This window comes from Sprattus sprattus, assembly GCF_963457725.1.
Source record: "Sprattus sprattus genome assembly, chromosome: 18".
Taxonomy (NCBI): Eukaryota; Metazoa; Chordata; class Actinopteri; order Clupeiformes; family Clupeidae; genus Sprattus; species Sprattus sprattus.
The window spans coordinates 27,943,818-27,960,351 of NC_137916.1; the positions used below are offsets into that span (position 1 = coordinate 27,943,818).

General features: G+C 41.7%; 2 protein-coding genes across 3 annotated transcripts; one reads left to right on the forward strand and one right to left on the reverse strand.

The window, feature by feature from the left end:
* The first annotated feature begins 342 nt into the window (after positions 1-342).
* Positions 343-7,211, forward strand: arpc1b (actin related protein 2/3 complex, subunit 1B). 2 transcript variants are annotated; one of them, XM_080855969.1, is made up of 10 exons: positions 343-451; positions 1,099-1,185; positions 2,659-2,763; positions 3,224-3,446; positions 4,221-4,328; positions 4,689-4,895; positions 5,631-5,706; positions 5,808-6,001; positions 6,708-6,798; positions 6,940-7,211. In XM_080855969.1, exons 2-10 carry the CDS (start codon positions 1,122-1,124, stop codon positions 6,976-6,978), a joined length of 1,107 nt encoding a protein of 368 aa, XP_080712095.1. In that variant the 5' UTR covers positions 343-451; positions 1,099-1,121; the 3' UTR covers positions 6,979-7,211. The 2 variants fall into 2 exon arrangements, with proteins under 2 accessions (XP_080712095.1, XP_080712096.1); XM_080855970.1 differs by having other exon boundaries at positions 349-451; positions 1,117-1,185.
* A 153-nt stretch (positions 7,212-7,364) lies between these two features.
* Positions 7,365-14,874, reverse strand: wipi2 (WD repeat domain, phosphoinositide interacting 2). Its single transcript, XM_080857256.1, has 12 exons — positions 14,652-14,874; positions 13,116-13,198; positions 12,324-12,493; positions 12,126-12,222; positions 11,764-11,861; positions 11,587-11,679; positions 11,421-11,491; positions 11,168-11,275; positions 10,644-10,808; positions 10,196-10,303; positions 10,005-10,102; positions 7,365-9,480 (listed from the first exon to the last, which is right to left on the reverse strand). Exons 1-12 carry the CDS (start codon positions 14,723-14,725, stop codon positions 9,368-9,370), a joined length of 1,278 nt encoding a protein of 425 aa, XP_080713382.1. The 5' UTR covers positions 14,726-14,874; the 3' UTR covers positions 7,365-9,367.
* Positions 14,875-16,534: the final 1,660 nt, after the last annotated feature.

Consider the following 16,534-nt stretch of genomic DNA (forward strand, 5'->3'; position numbering starts at 1 on the left):
CGTGAATATTATTCAGCTGACCTCATGTGATGGCACAGGAACGATCTGCTGTTCTGAAAAATTAAGTTGAAACTGTAAGCCCCCTGGCTGCAGCCTCCTGTTCGCTAAAGAGTTCCTGCAAAGGCGTACACTAGAGTTATGTTTTTCCATTGCCGTGCAGCATGTCATGTTACGGGGATTCAAAGCTGAGGGCCCTCCTAGCCTGCAGACAAACGCCCACACAAGGAAGTGGTTATGAGTCTAAGGCAGGAAGAGGGAAGTGAACTGTTTTTTTTTTTTTTTTTTTGAGAGAGAGAAAAACGTCTAAGGAAATACTTTAGTTCATTCAGAGGCAGGCCAGCGTTTGTGTTGACTGCTCAGAGTCCACGAACTTGGGCTTCTGGTTCTCATCTTGACGACCCCCTGCTTCTGAGCGTTTTTTTCCCCCCTCCTCCTTTTTTCAGATACCAGGGTGAGTAGGATAACAGATGTATTTGTTGGTTTCAGCTTGAAAAGTCATTTTAAGTTGCTGAGATGTTCAGCAGCGCGCAGGGTGCTGAGCCCTCTGACTTTTAGAGAACATGACATTTTTGAAAGTCTAAAAAGTATTAAGGCTTTTGATGCTGCATTTTCGTTTAAAATTTGTATCTAAAATATTTTAATTTGTCATTTCAACGGCCTGCAGGCATGTTTTGAATGTAACCAATGTGGTGATGCTGTAAACAAATATCCTGCACATAGTGCTTATTCAAATGAAACACTCAGAAGGTCTTACGTGTGTTTTCCATTTTTTTCTGGTATGCTTTGACTGCCTCTACATTCCTTCCTGGTCTGGTTTCAATTTACTAAGACCATCAATGTATATATAAGCCATGTCTTTCTCCCATCTTAATCCATCCAAATGAAAAGGCAACGCAACCAGGGTTTTAAATCAGAAAGACAAAGAGTGTTAAACATTTACATAAAAATCATAGTTTTACAACTTCTCTTTCTGAAAAGCTTTTGCGGAAGTTGCAGTGTGCATCACCACCACCCATAAGACCTATAGCATCAGCCATGAGACACGGTAGCTGTTTCCTGATTGAGCACGACCTCACTGAACCTACGTCTCATTTGCAGCGTTTGACTTGTCTGTAGCGCCCATGGCTTACCACAGCTTCCTGCTGGAACCAATCAGCTGTCATGCCTGGAACAAAGACCGCACCCGTGAGTTTACTACCCCTTATTTGCACCAACAAAAAAAAGTCATAGATGTGGGGAGTCTTGAAACATGGGGACATGTTAAAAGTCTCCCAAAGTAAGACAAATATTCACAGTACATTTACATATGCTCATGTAGCTGTCTTCATGCGATGGACAGAAGTGGTCTTCCCTTGTTTTCAAGATGTCCCGTGAAGTGGGGAAGTATCAGTTGTACCGTTAGGAAGTTAAATATAACTGTTGGCTTCAATCCACGTAGCCAGAGGAATTTCCTCCAGAGTCAAGAAGACTAGATCTCCAGTCCTAGGGTGTTTGTCTAAGTTTTTTTGTGATTTCAGGGAAACTAAAGACTGACTGAGAAAATCATAATAACACACTGTGTTTAAAAGATTAAACATGCCATCGTGTTGTTTTAGTCCAAGCTCTCTGGTTCAAAGTGGAGTCATGGTAAAAGATTGAATGAGGAAGGAGGCAAAAGGAAGAGGTCTCAGAGACATTTTGAATGAGCTTGCACAAATGCACCTTCATCTCATTCGGATTCAACCCCCCACCTCTTTGCTCCTAGTGACTTTAATGTTTTTGCTGACTTCCCGTCTGCTGAGTTGTGCATTTGCAGACTTCTGCAGAAACGCTTTTTTCTTCATGTTACACAAAGCTCCAGTAGCACATGAAACACGTCTCAGGGTGTTTCCCTCCCACCTTTTGCCTCAAAATCCCCCCAAAAACCTCTTTGTGTAAGCTGGTGCCCACCTCCCAGTCTGCTGAGAGCAGGGTTTATGCCATGAGGAGAAGGTAGACACTCGTTGCTCCAACCCTGAGGAATGTTAATTCTGAGGCTCATTTGGAATGATTTAAAAGAAGTGGTTTTGCGATCACACAGACGTGGTAATTTTTCTCTCTGACTCAAAAGCCGCCACACGTGTCCCTTTTTTCTCTTCTCTTCTGCCTGATGAGAGAAGCAGTGGTGACTAATTCTACCCTGACTTCCTGTTTTACCATGAATGGTGCTCTGTTGCTGGTGTTGGATGTCGTGAACAGACCAGACCACAGAGCACGGGCGAGAGGCTTCGGGCGGCTCTTGGCTCCTGGCAGGCCTTCCTGTGCGGAAGCCGCAGGATCAACAGAGGCCTTATTAGCCTACATCAGAGGATGACACGAATACCAATTATGAAACATTAAGGCCAAGGCAGTTAGGCAGCTTGGTGATTTTTTTTTCTGGCAAAAGTCTGGTGGCTAATGTCTAGTTATAAGACTTGCTTTACACGGAGCCTAGATTCACGTAAACCGGGTTAATTTTTCACACGGATCGGATCAATAATCAATACGTTATTTGGCATAGGATGTTTGTTGTGTTGATTGAGAGCTCTTGGGTCTTTTGGCAACTGGATGTGTGATGAAATACAATGTCCGCTTTCTTTTTGTTGTATGCTTATGCGATGACATGAAACAATACACACTGGTTCCCTTTGCTTCATCCAGAGATTGCCTTGTGTCCAAATAACCATGAAGTTCACATCTACAAGAAGGCAGGCACCAGCTGGGCAAAGATTCATGAACTGAAGGAGCACGGTGGCCAGGTGACCGGTAAGAGACCCTTCAGCTGAAAAGACAAATGGCTGATGTCAGTGCAAACATTATAGATGTTTAAAATGTCTGTGGTGTCTAATGCAAGTAATATGAAATTTATGAAATGATCTGTGATATGCAGCTTTCTACTTAATAAAATGATTGTGGTATAATGAAGTGTTTTATAATTTTTTCAATAAAATGTTCTTTTTTTTTTTAACTGCTGTTTTCCATTCACTTAACTGCTTATACTCAACTTACTACAAACATACTACACATTACTGACTGAGTCCATTTCGTTGCCCAATTGAATCACTACCTGTGCCATTGTCACCGTAACCATGGTGATCTAGTTTGATCAGACCTGTTCTAACTGTTGCTCTAAGACCTGGTCTGGTCATATCCATTCATCAAACACCACTGTCACCGTAACCATGGTGATCTAGATTCATCAAACATCTCCCTCCATTTCTCTCAGGGATCGACTGGGCCTCAGATAGCAACCGCATTGTGACCTGTGGCACTGATCGTAACGCCTATGTGTGGACCCTGAAGGGGGACGCATGGAAGCCCACCCTGGTCATCCTGAGGATCAATCGAGCCGCCCGCTGTGTCAAGTGGTCCCCCAAGGAGAACAAGTTCGCTGTGGGCAGCGGGTCCCGCCTCATCTCCGTGTGCTACTTCGAGCAGGAAAATGACTGGTGAATTGAATCTTTGCCTCCATTTCCCTGTCGGAAACAGTTATCTAGTAATATTTGAGAGAGCACAGCCTAAAACTGATAATCTGCTTATGGTGGGATGTTTGGATTGTTTTAATGACAGATTGTGACTGTGGCACATCCAGTCAGTCGTCTCATGGTGTGTCCTTTAGTGGCTCCTGATATTTCTCTTTTAATACCCGCATTAAAAGATGGTGTTTAGTATTTATGGTGCTCAGAGCTTCTCCAAGCTATGTTCACATTAATCTCTGAAGATTTCAAGTATAGCTCAACCATCTGTTCCCATGGTGCGAGCCATAACAGCCATCAATATATAATGGCAGCATATTGTGCTGTCATTGGTCTCATCAAATCTTTTCTCATGACGACGTTGTGACTGACTAACTCTGCACGACCAGCTTCATAATTTAGATAATGCATGCGGGTGTGGTATTAAAATTCATATTTTGAAGGATGACTAGCATTTGCGCATGAGGGGCCCATATGGCACACTGATGTGGGAACAGTAGCAGGGGAATACTGCTTGTGTATTTATTCCTGAACCCCCTACTGTTCTCACAGCACTGGGTCAGTGCCACATAATCCTGTCGGCTTCAAAGACTGGAGTCACCGTCCACTGATGTCTGTAAAACCGTGTAAAGCTGATTTTGCCCGGAATGTCCATATTCCAAAATGACGCATGAAACATATGCGGTTCCCATGGTGAATGGAATATCCCCGGTTTCTCGTCTGTAATCTTTTTTTTTTATGCTCTAGGTGGGTTTGCAAGCACATCAAGAAGCCCATTCGCTCCACCATCCTGTGCCTGGACTGGCACCCCAACAATGTTCTACTGGCAGCAGGCTCATGTGACTTCAAGTGCAGGTGTGCTGAATGTCAGGCTGTCGGTTTTCTGTGTGGTGCTGCCATTGCCAAATGTCAATGGTCTATTGCCAAAATGTATTAATGAATAGATTGTACTATATTATGAGTTATTTTGTTTAGGACACTGCTTAGCAGTATTTTTTGTTACACCAGGTTTTATTGCTCTTAGCTTGACTGTTCTCTCCCTTGTACATCGCTTTGGACAAAAGCGTTTGCTAAATGACTAAATGCAAATGTTAATGTTATGTAAATGCTTAAAGTTGTCTACAAAATGTTATTAAAAAATGTACTAACTTTAGGAATGTTTCATGGGTAACGGTGGGCTAGAGATAGCTAATCTGAGGGCTTGTTTTTTTCCAGAATTTTCTCTGCTTACATCAAGGAAGTGGAAGAGAAACCTGCGCCCACCTCTTGGGGCTCCAAGATGCCCTTTGGGGAGGTGATGTTTGAGTCCAGCGGCACTGCAGGCTGGGTCCATGGGGTCAGCTTCTCTGACAGCGGAAACCGAGTGGCCTGGGCCAGCCATGACAGCACAGTGGCTGTGGCTGAGGGGGGCAAGGCCGCTGTGTGAGTAATGCTATTTTTTTTTTAAAGATTTGTTTTTGGGCTTTTTATGCTTTTAATTGACAGAGCTGTGAAGATTGTGACAGGAAATTAGAGGGAGAAGAGGTGGGGAGTGGACAGGGGAAATGGCATCGGGCCTTATTCTAACCTGTGACCTCCTTGAGCATCAAGCCTGAATGTCGTCGGGGCTACTGTTTAAGCCACAGTGCCCCCCAGTAATGCTATTTGTGTGCCATTCAGCCGAACAAAAACATGAAACCGACTCAAAATGATATCCCCAGGCCTCAGTACTGGGTAAACTGGTGGAGCATGGATAGGCCTGCCAACACAGAAGTTGTGGATTCACGCCTACAATTGACTTGTTTGCCTTAAGCTTACTTTATATGATTTTGCACAAGTCTCTATGAAATAACTGAATGTAATATAACTCCACTATGGAAGGCTTTCAGTAAGTAATCACTTATGAAGTCACTGGAGTGGTTTCTAAGTGCATATCGATTTAGCTTTTGCGAATAGGACACCTTAGTCATTCTGTGAGTAATGGTAAGGGCAGGTATATTCAGCAGAAATGACTTGGGGTGAAACTGGACAAAAGGAGAGTAAAATTACAAAGGCAGTGAAAAAGGGAACTGGAGCTTATTAAACATGAAGGGGTCCGGAGAACACTCTGTTTAAGTTTAACAATGCTTCACTCTTTTCCCCCCCCTGTATGTGCTCTTCATTATTTCATTTCAAAAGGATCGCCAGTCTGTCCTCCGCGACTCTGCCTCTCGTGTGCGTGACCTTCATCACAGAGAACAGCATAGTGGCAGCCGTGAGCACATTAACCCTATTCTCAAAAACTTGCTTCAAAACAGTGATGGAGAGAATAAAAGCGCCAATGTGTCCGGTCTATTGTGTGTGGTGTCTTTCCAGGGCCACGACTGTTACCCTGTGCTGTTTGTCTATGATGCTGGGAAAGGGGCCATTACTTTTGGCGGGAAACTGGACGTGCCCAAGCAGAGCGCACAGAAGGGCCTGACCGCCAGGGAGCGTTTCCAGAACCTGGACAAGACGGCCTCTGAGACCAAAGAGGCCGCACTGGAGTCGCTGCACAAAAACAGCATCAGGCAAGAGACCCACTTTAGATAGCGTTATCATACTGCCTGTACTAGTTTTACATAGCGTTATCATACTGCCTGTACTAGTTTTAGATAGCGTTATCATACTGCCTGTACCAGTTTGAGATAGCGTTATAATACTGCCTGTACCGGTACTAGTTTTAGATAGCATTATAATACTGCCTGTACTAGTTTAAGATAGCGTTATCATACTTCCTGTACTAGTTTTGCATGACTATTAGGCGGTGCATGAGACATCCACATTTCATATACCGTAACCCCAAACATAAAAAAAATTATATCTAGGTTTTGATTGTTTTTAGTTTTTATCACTGGTTGAAATAGTTTTCCAATGACATTTTAAGATTTAGATATTATTTGCTTAACTTCTCTGCCTCAACAGTTATACAGCCAGTGTAGTCTGAGACAGTCACAACATTTCTTTCAATCACAATATTTTGTTGAGACATTCAAGTGTTGGCCTCTAGATGGACTTGATCCTCCTCCACACTAAGGAAACTCCCTGACTGGATAATCACTCACGCCTTGTCTCCTTCTCACTCTGTGACCAGGCATATCATGTGTCCCCTCACAATGGCCTTGATCCCATCCTCTTCACCCAAAGCCCTGGCCATGAGTTATCTCATGACCTGTGGCTAAAAACAATACAATTGTGTATAACAGATCCTGACACTTTGTCCTCTTTCATCCGTAGCCAAATCTCAGTTCTGGAAGGTGGGAAAGCCAAGTGTGCCAAATTCTGCACCACTGGAATGGACGGGGGAATGGCCATTTGGGATGTGAAGGTAACATGCCAGTCAGATTTCTGCCACTATCTAAATTTTGTGCCATGAGTTGTTATATTTCCTCCCCCAGGGTGTTGAGAAATAATGTTATCAACATCTTATTTCAGACCATTGAATAATGTTACCCACATCTTATTTCAGACCATTGAATCTGCAATGAAGGACCTGAAGATTCAGTAAATGTTGAGCGATGAACTGCATAATGATATGGTACTCATTGAGGTTTTTTTTTTACGCAAATACTATAATAAAAACAAGTGTTTTTTTTTCTGTCCCTTTAATCAACCAGTGCCAAATTGGCATAGCAAAGCTATTGTGCTTTCAAAAACTGAAGTTGTTACTTAAAGCGGTTTGTCAGTGATATGCTGGTCATAAAATGCTTCCTGTTTAAGTCAAAATATGAGAATGTTCTTATCCGTATGAAAAATAAATAAAATGAGATTTGAGATCTAACATGGTTCTCTATTTTCTGAATTAAAATCTAAAGAAGATTGTGTTACACAGAAGACATTGTATGCACACACATGGATGTTTTTTTTCAGTTAATTATTTATTTGACCTTTATATGGAACAATTCACATTTTATACAAAAATCATTAGAAAACAAATGATAGGGCGTTTGAGCAGTAGAGTCCATTGGTTGTGGCGATAGTCATTACATTAATCATGTTGCTGTGTGATCTGGCAGCCTTACACCAGAAGCATGAAGATTTCATATAACATCGCAAAAAAAAAAAAAATCTAGGTGTTTTGAAAGGTGCTCCACTTGACCATTCTTTCTTGGCCGTCTTGATGGAAAATGTTGTGTGTAGCTGTGTGGTACACACCCCAAAACACAATTTCCTGTTCTGTCTAAAATTAGAAACCTTTCCAAACATTCTGATTACTTCTGCATGTAGAGAGGTAGTGCTCCTGGGGACTTTGCCCTATAAAGAGACTCCTAGTGCCCATGAGACACACGCAGGCTCTCATTTGACCTGGTCAGAACCTGGCTCTGACATGGTCTACGTGACCAAAACCCATGTTTGTTTATTAGCCGGGTATGCGCAAGGATGTCCGTGGGAACCAGCCTGGAGTCTGATCCAGTGTCGGCCGGTTACCAACATCAGCCCTAAGGGTCTGGGAGAAATGGACACGGGCACCAAAGGCCGGCATTTTGTTTCTGCTCCAGCTACTCTCTGAACTCCCGTGTTCCCAGAGCCTTTTAACGATCAATTTAAAGCATGTTGACTTCCGGAGAGATCTATGACTGCTGGGTAAGATGCAAAGCCAGGCCTGTCCTGGTTGACTCCTGACTAGTGTTGCCATTAAATGTCATCACTGAGAGATAGGGAGTCGAAGTCATGTCATTTATTCAGGAAAAAGAAGAAAAAAAAAAACTAAAATTCCCACTGGGAAAACAAAACAGTGACTAATGGCTGATGTTCCGTAACATCTGCTGGAGTACCAGCTCCTCCTTAAAATGAATGAAAAAGCAACCACCTTCAAATTCCCATCAGGTCTTTTGAAGCAATAAAAATGTTAACAATGAAAATAGTTTGGACACAGAGAGGAGATTAGGAGTAAAACAAGGGAATTATTATCCTGAAGGTGTCTCACTTCATTAATATTTGAATGGAGAAATGAGCTCCGTCAACAGTACAAAAAGAAACAACAAAAAAAAATCTCACTGAGTGCTTTTTTTCTTTCATTTTGTTTTGATTGTTAAGTAATTTGTCATTTGGGGTTAAGATCAGTAGATGCTGACTTCGGGAAAGAAAAAAACAGTCTTTTGAGAATCCTGTTTAGATTAGGCCATGGAGGCACAGGTCATGCTCAGTCTGTCTGTCAGTGTTCTGAAGCGCAGCATGCCATTGGTTCCCTGCCCGTGTAGATGATCATATGTACAGCTCTGTGCAGAACACATCGCACAGGTGCATTCAGTCACACACACACAAGAGAAATTCCTCTCCGAAGCAAAAGGGGGACACTGTACACATTCAGATGTGGACAGGCAGAGAAGCCACACTGACCGTTTTCAGATACAATTTTTTTTGTTTGTTTTTTAAGGAGAAAAATCACATTTAATTTCTGACAAGGCTTGAGAGACAAAAGAGTCCACCATATAGATCAGAACCATCGACATGAGAGCAAATGTTTTAGTTTTTTTCTAGAACATCCTACACTTGGCACATGTACATGCAAAGCTAAGGGACACAACACCTGCAGCTTGGTTTTTTTCTTTCTTTCTTTTTCTCATTTTCATTGATTATTAAATGTATATCTGGCCATTGGAATTCCACCAGATGATCATTCTTTTTAGTTTGTTTGTTTTTTAAAAAGCCACAAGGGAGAAGAAAAAAAAACGTCTATATGTAACAACAGACAGAACGAGGCTACAGCTAGGCCTGCTTTTTAAAAATGCCCTCTCTGTTTAATCCCTCCTTCTTCCACTATGTCACATACGTCTCAGCAGCTCCCGAGGAGGAGACCTCCCTCTACCCCCTCCCAAAAATCCCCAAATGTCTCTCCGTCGTTGTGGCCCTCTCTCGTTCTCGTAGCTCACCCTCCTCCGCTTTCGCTCGCTTGTTCAGTCCGTCTCCAGGATTAAGGGAGGCTGCTCGTTCTCCTCATCCAGATGAAGGGCGTTCATGTCGTCCTCCACTCCCGCTCCACCCACTGCCCCCTGGTCCTCAGAGTAACCTGACCAAGATGGAGGAGAGCTGACACACAGGAACCACTACAGCACTAAAGTTCCACATGGTTCTACAGGACTGGGAAGTGGCTAAATTTAAGCAGAACTGAATGTAGCCTTGCAGTTCTTATTTGAGTCAACACCTGCTCAGTTGTTCCTCAAAACTACTTCTAGACAAGTGTCACATGTTTATACCTTGACTTTAGACGGCCTCAATAAGAGTTTAAGGTGTTGTACTAACATGTGGAACTGGAGAAAATAGTTTCAATTTACAGCTGAAGCTGTTAATACAGGACAGGTCTTTAGTAAATGTGCTTCAAATGGTGTTCCACAGTACTACATTAGTTTTGTTCCTGAAAGCATGGCAACCTTTACTAGCACCTCCAAAACACACTAGCATTGTGAATGGAGATTAGAGATTAGGCATTGAAATACTTAACCAGGTATCCATCCTACATTTCTGCATGAAACACAGATCGGACATATAATTATCTGTCTGTGGATACTAAAGGCTTTAAAGGGGCGGGCCTACCTTTGGCCACAGCAGCACTGTAGGTCTGTGTCACAAGTGGACGGTCATGTGCTGTCTGTTCTAGGATTTCATTGGCTGGTTCAACGCTGCCATCCAATCTAGGTGAGTTGATAAAGTAGTTGAGTTAATTGAAAGAACCTTAAAAGAAAAAAGACATTTTGTTTCGTGAAATGTTTGAAAATAAGCCCCACTTGTGCTGCTTCATTAGTGTGCATTCTCCACCCTCCTGTGGATCCAGGTTATACAGGTATAGGTACCCGTCTGAGGCTGCCACCAGAAGACGTGGAATCTTCTGGATTCTGAGGTGGGAATTCCATGCATTAGAATGAGTCTGCCAAACCCTTCACCCCCACACCCTCCCCAAGACTGATTAGGAAAAACAGTATATTATATTATATCTAGTATATTATATCTTAATCTCCCCAGGGTCGACTCGTACATCTCCCCATGGGTCAAACATTATATGTATTTATTTGATCCTAAACTGTTGTGATATACTGCATATTTCAGTTAAAGTACATTGAGAGCAACTTAACATCAGGACAAATTGTTATGTTGTATTGATTTGTATATGAAAATGTACTTGGCCAATAAACATGATTCTGATTAGTGGCTGTAGGTGAAAATGAGAGCCCTTACGTGGCAAGTGCACAGATGTTCTTATGTCCAGAAAATGGCAGTCTGACGGTGGCGAAGGCTCGGCCTTGGGTGAACATCTCCGTCACCTGAGCTGGCAGGTACGTGGTGGAAGCCATGAGTACCTTCCCAAAGTACCCCGTCCAGGTCGTAGGCTCTTCCTGTGGTCTGATATAGAAATAAAAGAAATGATGAAACATGTAAAGAAATTAACATATTCAAAAATCTTAAGTAAGGGAGAGAGGGTGTTGGTTGATGGCTAATCTAAAGAAATTATGGAACATGTAAAGAAATGTACATACTCCAAAAATCTAGGAACTGTATTTTAAGTAAGGGAGAGAGGGTGTTTGTTGTAAAAAAAAAGATGGCTAATCTAAAGTAAGAGTCTTTACATGTACAGAGACAGTAAGACAGCGCTAACTTTGAACATCTGGTTTTGTGTATGTTAAGGGCAGACAGAGGACATGAAGGGCTATTTATGTGAGTGGCTCTGACTTCAACTGGTCAAACATTTTACACCCACTCACTTCTCTCTCTGGGTCTCCAGCTTGAAGATATGAACCGTCTCGGTGTTGCTCGAGGCTGACAGATATAGTCCCTCCATGCTGAAGGCCAGCGAGCAGATGCTCACACATCTGTCAGAAAAGAAGAGGAGAAGTTTGACTGGGCTTGTCAGGAATGTCTCGGATATTCACAGACGGGTGACACTGCTCACGAACATAATTTCAATGTTCCCTGACAGGCACTTCATATCAGGTGCTTTAAATCACGCCAACACACCTTTTCACTCCTCTTCGAAACTCAAAGAGCTTCTGTCCTTCTGGAATGGAGAACACGCGAATGACAGTTCCCTGACAAAAAAAAAAAAACCGAGAGGTTAAAGAGGCACAGTATCAATCAGAATTTAATTTAGTAGATCTGACACAATCCCCCTACACTAAAATACCTTCTCTGAGGCAGTGGCAAGCTTGGTGCCACTTGCATCGAAGGCCAGAGCAGCAAGGGGACTGTCATGGGCAGGGATCATGTTAGCAGCCCTCTGAAAGACAAACAAATACAGCTGAATTCCATGTCCTTAAAAACACAAATGTGTTACAAATATATTGATGAACTGAGACCTTACCAGGTTGATTGTGTCAAAGACCTGAACCTCTCCTATTGTTGCACTTCCAGGATAAGCCAAGTAGCAGTTATCATTACTGATGGACAGTGCACACAACCCTGTGAGGAAAATAACAAACATGGCGACTTAGCATGTCTACATTGAACATTTGCCATAGTCATACACCATAAATTAGCAGCAACATAATTACAAGATTGTAATTGCAAAGCGTCTTTGGGTATTAGAAAAGCACTATAAAATGTTTAATTATTATTATTATGATTACACAGAAAGTTAGGCTGACCCGAACCATGGTCCCTAAAATAGTCCATAGCTACGCATGCCAAACACAATGGATAAGGTTCTGGTGCTAGTGGTAGTACCTGATGGATTTGGAGGAGTTTCCCGAATGGTATGCAGTACCTTCATATCCCTGATATTGTGGATATACAGCGATTCTTCCAGGCATACTATCAATCTCTGTAAAAGAGCAGTATTGAGAATGAAGTACAAAAATAAAAGAATGTAGACAAATTCACTTTCTGTGAACACGCAAACAGAAAATAAAATACTTATTGTACCTGTCTATTTAGTTTCACCGCCAAAATAGTGTTGGAGTAGCTGTAGTTACATATCTCAGTCCCTTTCTTGAAGTGGCACACTTTCAACTTTCTGGGTGCTTTAAGGCTACAAATAGCAACAAGGCTGCTGGAAAACAGCCTTTCCACAATGCACACATCTTCTGTATCAGCTGTGGAGACAAAAAATTAAAACGGCTTCAGACACCTTATGTAACATTGGCTTAAAAATCAGGTTTTTAGGGTGACCATAACACTACCATGGCAGTTTAATGTGATTTGTCTCTCCATTACATAGCCTCCTATAACCACGTCATAATTTTGAGATAACCTTGGCCAGGTTGCTTCAATACACTGAGTGATTTAAAAAGCATATGATCCCAAAATGATGTCACTGATAATGTGACCAATTGCAAACAGTCTCTCAGAAAAGGAAGTTGAACCTTAAGGTCTGGACATTTCTCATACTCGGTCCCTCCAGTATGTTGCAACATCATGTTTTCTTTTTTTGCACTCTTGCTGCCACCATTTTTGGGAGGTGCCTCTCAGAGAGTACAGACAACTCTTAAGCATTAACTACATATAAAGGATGTTAAGCAACGATAAACACATGTCCGTAGATCTTTTAATTATAAAATGGGGCCTGTAGCTTGTCTAAAAAAAACTTTTGTTCTGGGAAATTCCAACATTACACTCATAATATGGTATCCTAAAGTTACACTGAATAATTACCTGAAAAGCACCCACACATTGTGACCCCTCATACCCTGCATACTCAGAAATCGTGTTACTTACTACATTCATATATCTGTTCCAATTTGTCAACTGAGGACAAGGAGAAAAACTTGTAGCCAGATTTGGTACCAACAGCCAGGGACCTGTAGTTTGAAGACAGAAACGAAATACATTTAACCTTAATACTTTCTTACGAAAGTAGGCTCTTTCGCACATATCAGCGAGCTAGCAATTAACTGACACACTTAGACAAGGTTTTTAACTTGCTATAAATGTGGAATACTAAGGGAATTTGTCACTTAGTTTTACAATAACATTTCTAAATAGCGTTTTACAAACATAATATGTCCCACAGAGATAACATTAACTAACGTTATCTGTATACAAACACTAGAGTTATAAAACGTCAAAACAAACACACACACAAAAATCGCAAACTTAAGTTTAACTACCAAGGTGCTTTTAACTCGCTACTTAACAACCATACAAGTGACTGTTAATTTTGCACAACTTGGGCAAAGGAATGACATAATAGCCTAACTAGAACTAACAACGTTCCGTTATAATGTTAGTTATAATGCTAATAATCCAAATCAATCTAGTAGGCAGATGACTTAGTTAAAAAAAAACACCCTTCAGCCAACGTTAGCTAGCTAGCTATGTTAGCTAGTGCTTAGTACTGAGCTTGATAGACATTAAGCAAGCAAAACAACAATACATACTTGGCTGGTTTGCCAGCAAGCAGTCTAAATCACAAACTAAAAGAAAACATGTATTTGTAGACCGCTGGCTTTACTGGTGTAAGTAATTGTATATAGCTGAATGTTATTACACATAACGTTAGCTAGCTATCTAACGAACGTGTTTTAGCTACCAGGGATAGCTAATGTGAGCTACTAAGCGCTAATGTGTTATTTCATGGACTTTTTAGTTTTTTTGTTTAGTTGAGGAACGTGTTGACTGGAAAAGGGGGGGGTAAATATCAGATGATCTTATAACACTCATCCAGAAAAACTGCCAGGACTGACGCTGACATGTTTTGAAACAATGATACCTGCACACAGATGCCAAACATTAAGTTACCCAAGACAGCTAAAGTTAGCAGTAGCTTTAAGCGAAATCTAGCTAGCTACCTAGCCAACGGTTAAGTTTAACGTCAAAAAGCGTTACCACTGCTACTAACAGGACAACCCAGGCCTTTAACCAGATGAATACCATTTATCAAAAGACCATACTCGCATATTACTAAATTCTGAATGACCGATATGGATGTCTAAGTTATCCGCATGGCGAAGAATAAGATTTATCGAATACAACCTGCCAAAACAAAAATGACAAAACTCTTGCTAGCCATCATAGCCAGTTAGCAAGACTATACATCTATGCTATCTTGCTAGACGTTTTGCGATCTTTGTTGTGTGCTTAAGTTAGCATTTCTAGGGCTTGTTCACATTGGGACTCAAACACTTTTCTGTCCCGAACAACATAAATGCACATTTGGGACGGTTGCAGACATGGATGTAACAAGACAACATCGTTGCGGCTGTGGCCCGCAACATCACCGATCTAGAGAACACTGTCCCGGTTCCGCCTTACGTGTTGTCCTGGTTAAAGTTGGCGAAGAGAAGCTGGCTGCAGCCGGCCTCCCCGCTCTGACTCGCCAGGTTCATGGGCTCAGCACCATTTACAAGTAACAGCTGAAGTAGAAATAGTCGTAAACGGAACTGAGTAGTGCTATCCTTAAGTGATTCTGTCTTCTTCACTGAGCCATGCGTTCCTCCCTTATTCCTGTGATTGTTGTTGTTTTTCACTGACTGTTGCCGTTCATCCCAGGTACGCAAGCGCAACACAGCAACGTGCCTTGATTCTAATTTAAAGGGAACGCGACGTCCTGTTCTCTTTACCCCCCCCTCACGAAGAGCCAACAACTTTGAAAACAAACTTACGGATTCACAAACTAATCCAAATGATAGGCTACTTTTCTCCACCACTTTTATTACATGTTTACATTGACTATTATCATAATCAGTAAATGTGTAGTCCACCATGTTGCATAAACTTTAACAAACATCAACATGAAATAGGCCTATTTAGATGCCGTAGGCTATTATTACGAAGACTCGTTCGTCCTATGCTGTATTTGCTTACTGTGTCTCATTAAATATACTGCATGGGTAATGTGTTGGTTCGGGTGTTAAAAGTGACTGTAAATGACAAACTTAGTTTGACCTATATGCACATTTTCATTCATCCTTTGAGCAGTTGTCACTATAGTTTACACAATATGGGTGCACAAAAGTGTCATTGGTGCATAAATTGAATTAGTTCATTCCACCAGTTATGAATTTGGCCAGTGAAGGTCTTTCTCCTTCAGGTGCTAAGTAGCTTAGTCCTTTTTTCGCAGCAGGCATGCACGGTGAAATCCACTGACACGTTATACCTGTATGCAATGACAGGCACATAGATGATACCAGTGTGTTGAAAATGCAAGAAGATGTGCATGAAAATGTATTGATCTACTAGGTCTGAACAGCCCACGCTCCTGAAAACATGCTGTTTCAACCCCTCATTAGATGTTCTCCACCTCCCATAGGGCTGTGGCCAGCAGGGGGCTTAGCATACCGTTTCATGTTTTTTGATGAACGTGACTGTAATTTTCATTTTTTGTTAAAAAACACCTTGTGCCTTGTTTTGTGTATTTAAATTCAATATTCTGTAGCCTATAAGACTATGCTCCGTGTACCTCGTCATCGATAAGACAGACATTAAATAGATGGTATATGAGGCAGTTTTGTATTTCTGTTGAGATTCGGTTGAGGTAGGTGAATTCTTTCATTGAATGCCAAGTTTCCTTTCATTAGGTCGACATGAACGGTGCCAACTGATCTTCACTGGAATGCCATATGACCTGTTGCTATGCAAAGGAGGCGAAGTCACTGTAAGGCTTCCTTCTGTGAAAAAGGCTATATATTTTTTTGTCATTGGATAAATTAGGCTATAGCGACTCACCAACGTTTGTTCTAAATTCAGCGGAATACGATTAAATCCATCAATTTTCTTAAACGTTTAGCGTATTGAGAGGGGATTCTTGTGCTTCTCAGTACAAAATCATATACGAAACCATCAGATAGCATAGTGGTAGTATGTTTGCATTTTGAGAATGATGGCCATTCAAACATATATTTGGCACGCTTCAGTCAAAAATCGTGATGTTAGGCGATCGCTTTCTCGTAGGATTTCTCCGTGTTTACTTGGAATATCGAAGGGGAGGGGATTTAAACGCGTTATCTGTCAAGCGCATATTAGGAGGGGTCAAGAAACAGTTTCAGTTGTAGAGAGACAAGAGCAATTCCATTACTTTCTCTCTCTTTCCAAGGATCTGTGCAGGAGGAATTACGCACCCCACGTGTTTAATAATATTTAAACAAAAATATCTGCGCGGTTTGGAGAGGCTGGAACCCCCGGAGTTATAATTTCGT

Excerpts from the sequence above, each read along its gene's own strand:
- arpc1b (XM_080855969.1), top strand. The coding sequence starts at position 1,122 with ATGGCTTACCACAGCTTCCTGCTGGAACCAATCAGCTGTCATGCCTGG. Across the intron at positions 2,764-3,223 it reads GCACGGTGGCCAGGTGACCG|GGATCGACTGGGCCTCAGAT; the intron begins GTAAGAGACCCT and ends CATTTCTCTCAG. Across the intron at positions 5,707-5,807 it reads AGAACAGCATAGTGGCAGCC|GGCCACGACTGTTACCCTGT; the intron begins GTGAGCACATTA and ends GTGTCTTTCCAG.
- wipi2 (XM_080857256.1), bottom strand. The coding sequence starts at position 14,725 with ATGAACCTGGCGAGTCAGAGCGGGGAGGCCGGCTGCAGCCAGCTTCTC. Across the intron at positions 11,862-12,125 it reads AACTCCTCCAAATCCATCAG|GGTTGTGTGCACTGTCCATC; the intron begins GTACTACCACTA and ends TTTTCCTCACAG. Across the intron at positions 11,492-11,586 it reads TTGCCACTGCCTCAGAGAAG|GGAACTGTCATTCGCGTGTT; the intron begins GTATTTTAGTGT and ends TTTTTTTGTCAG.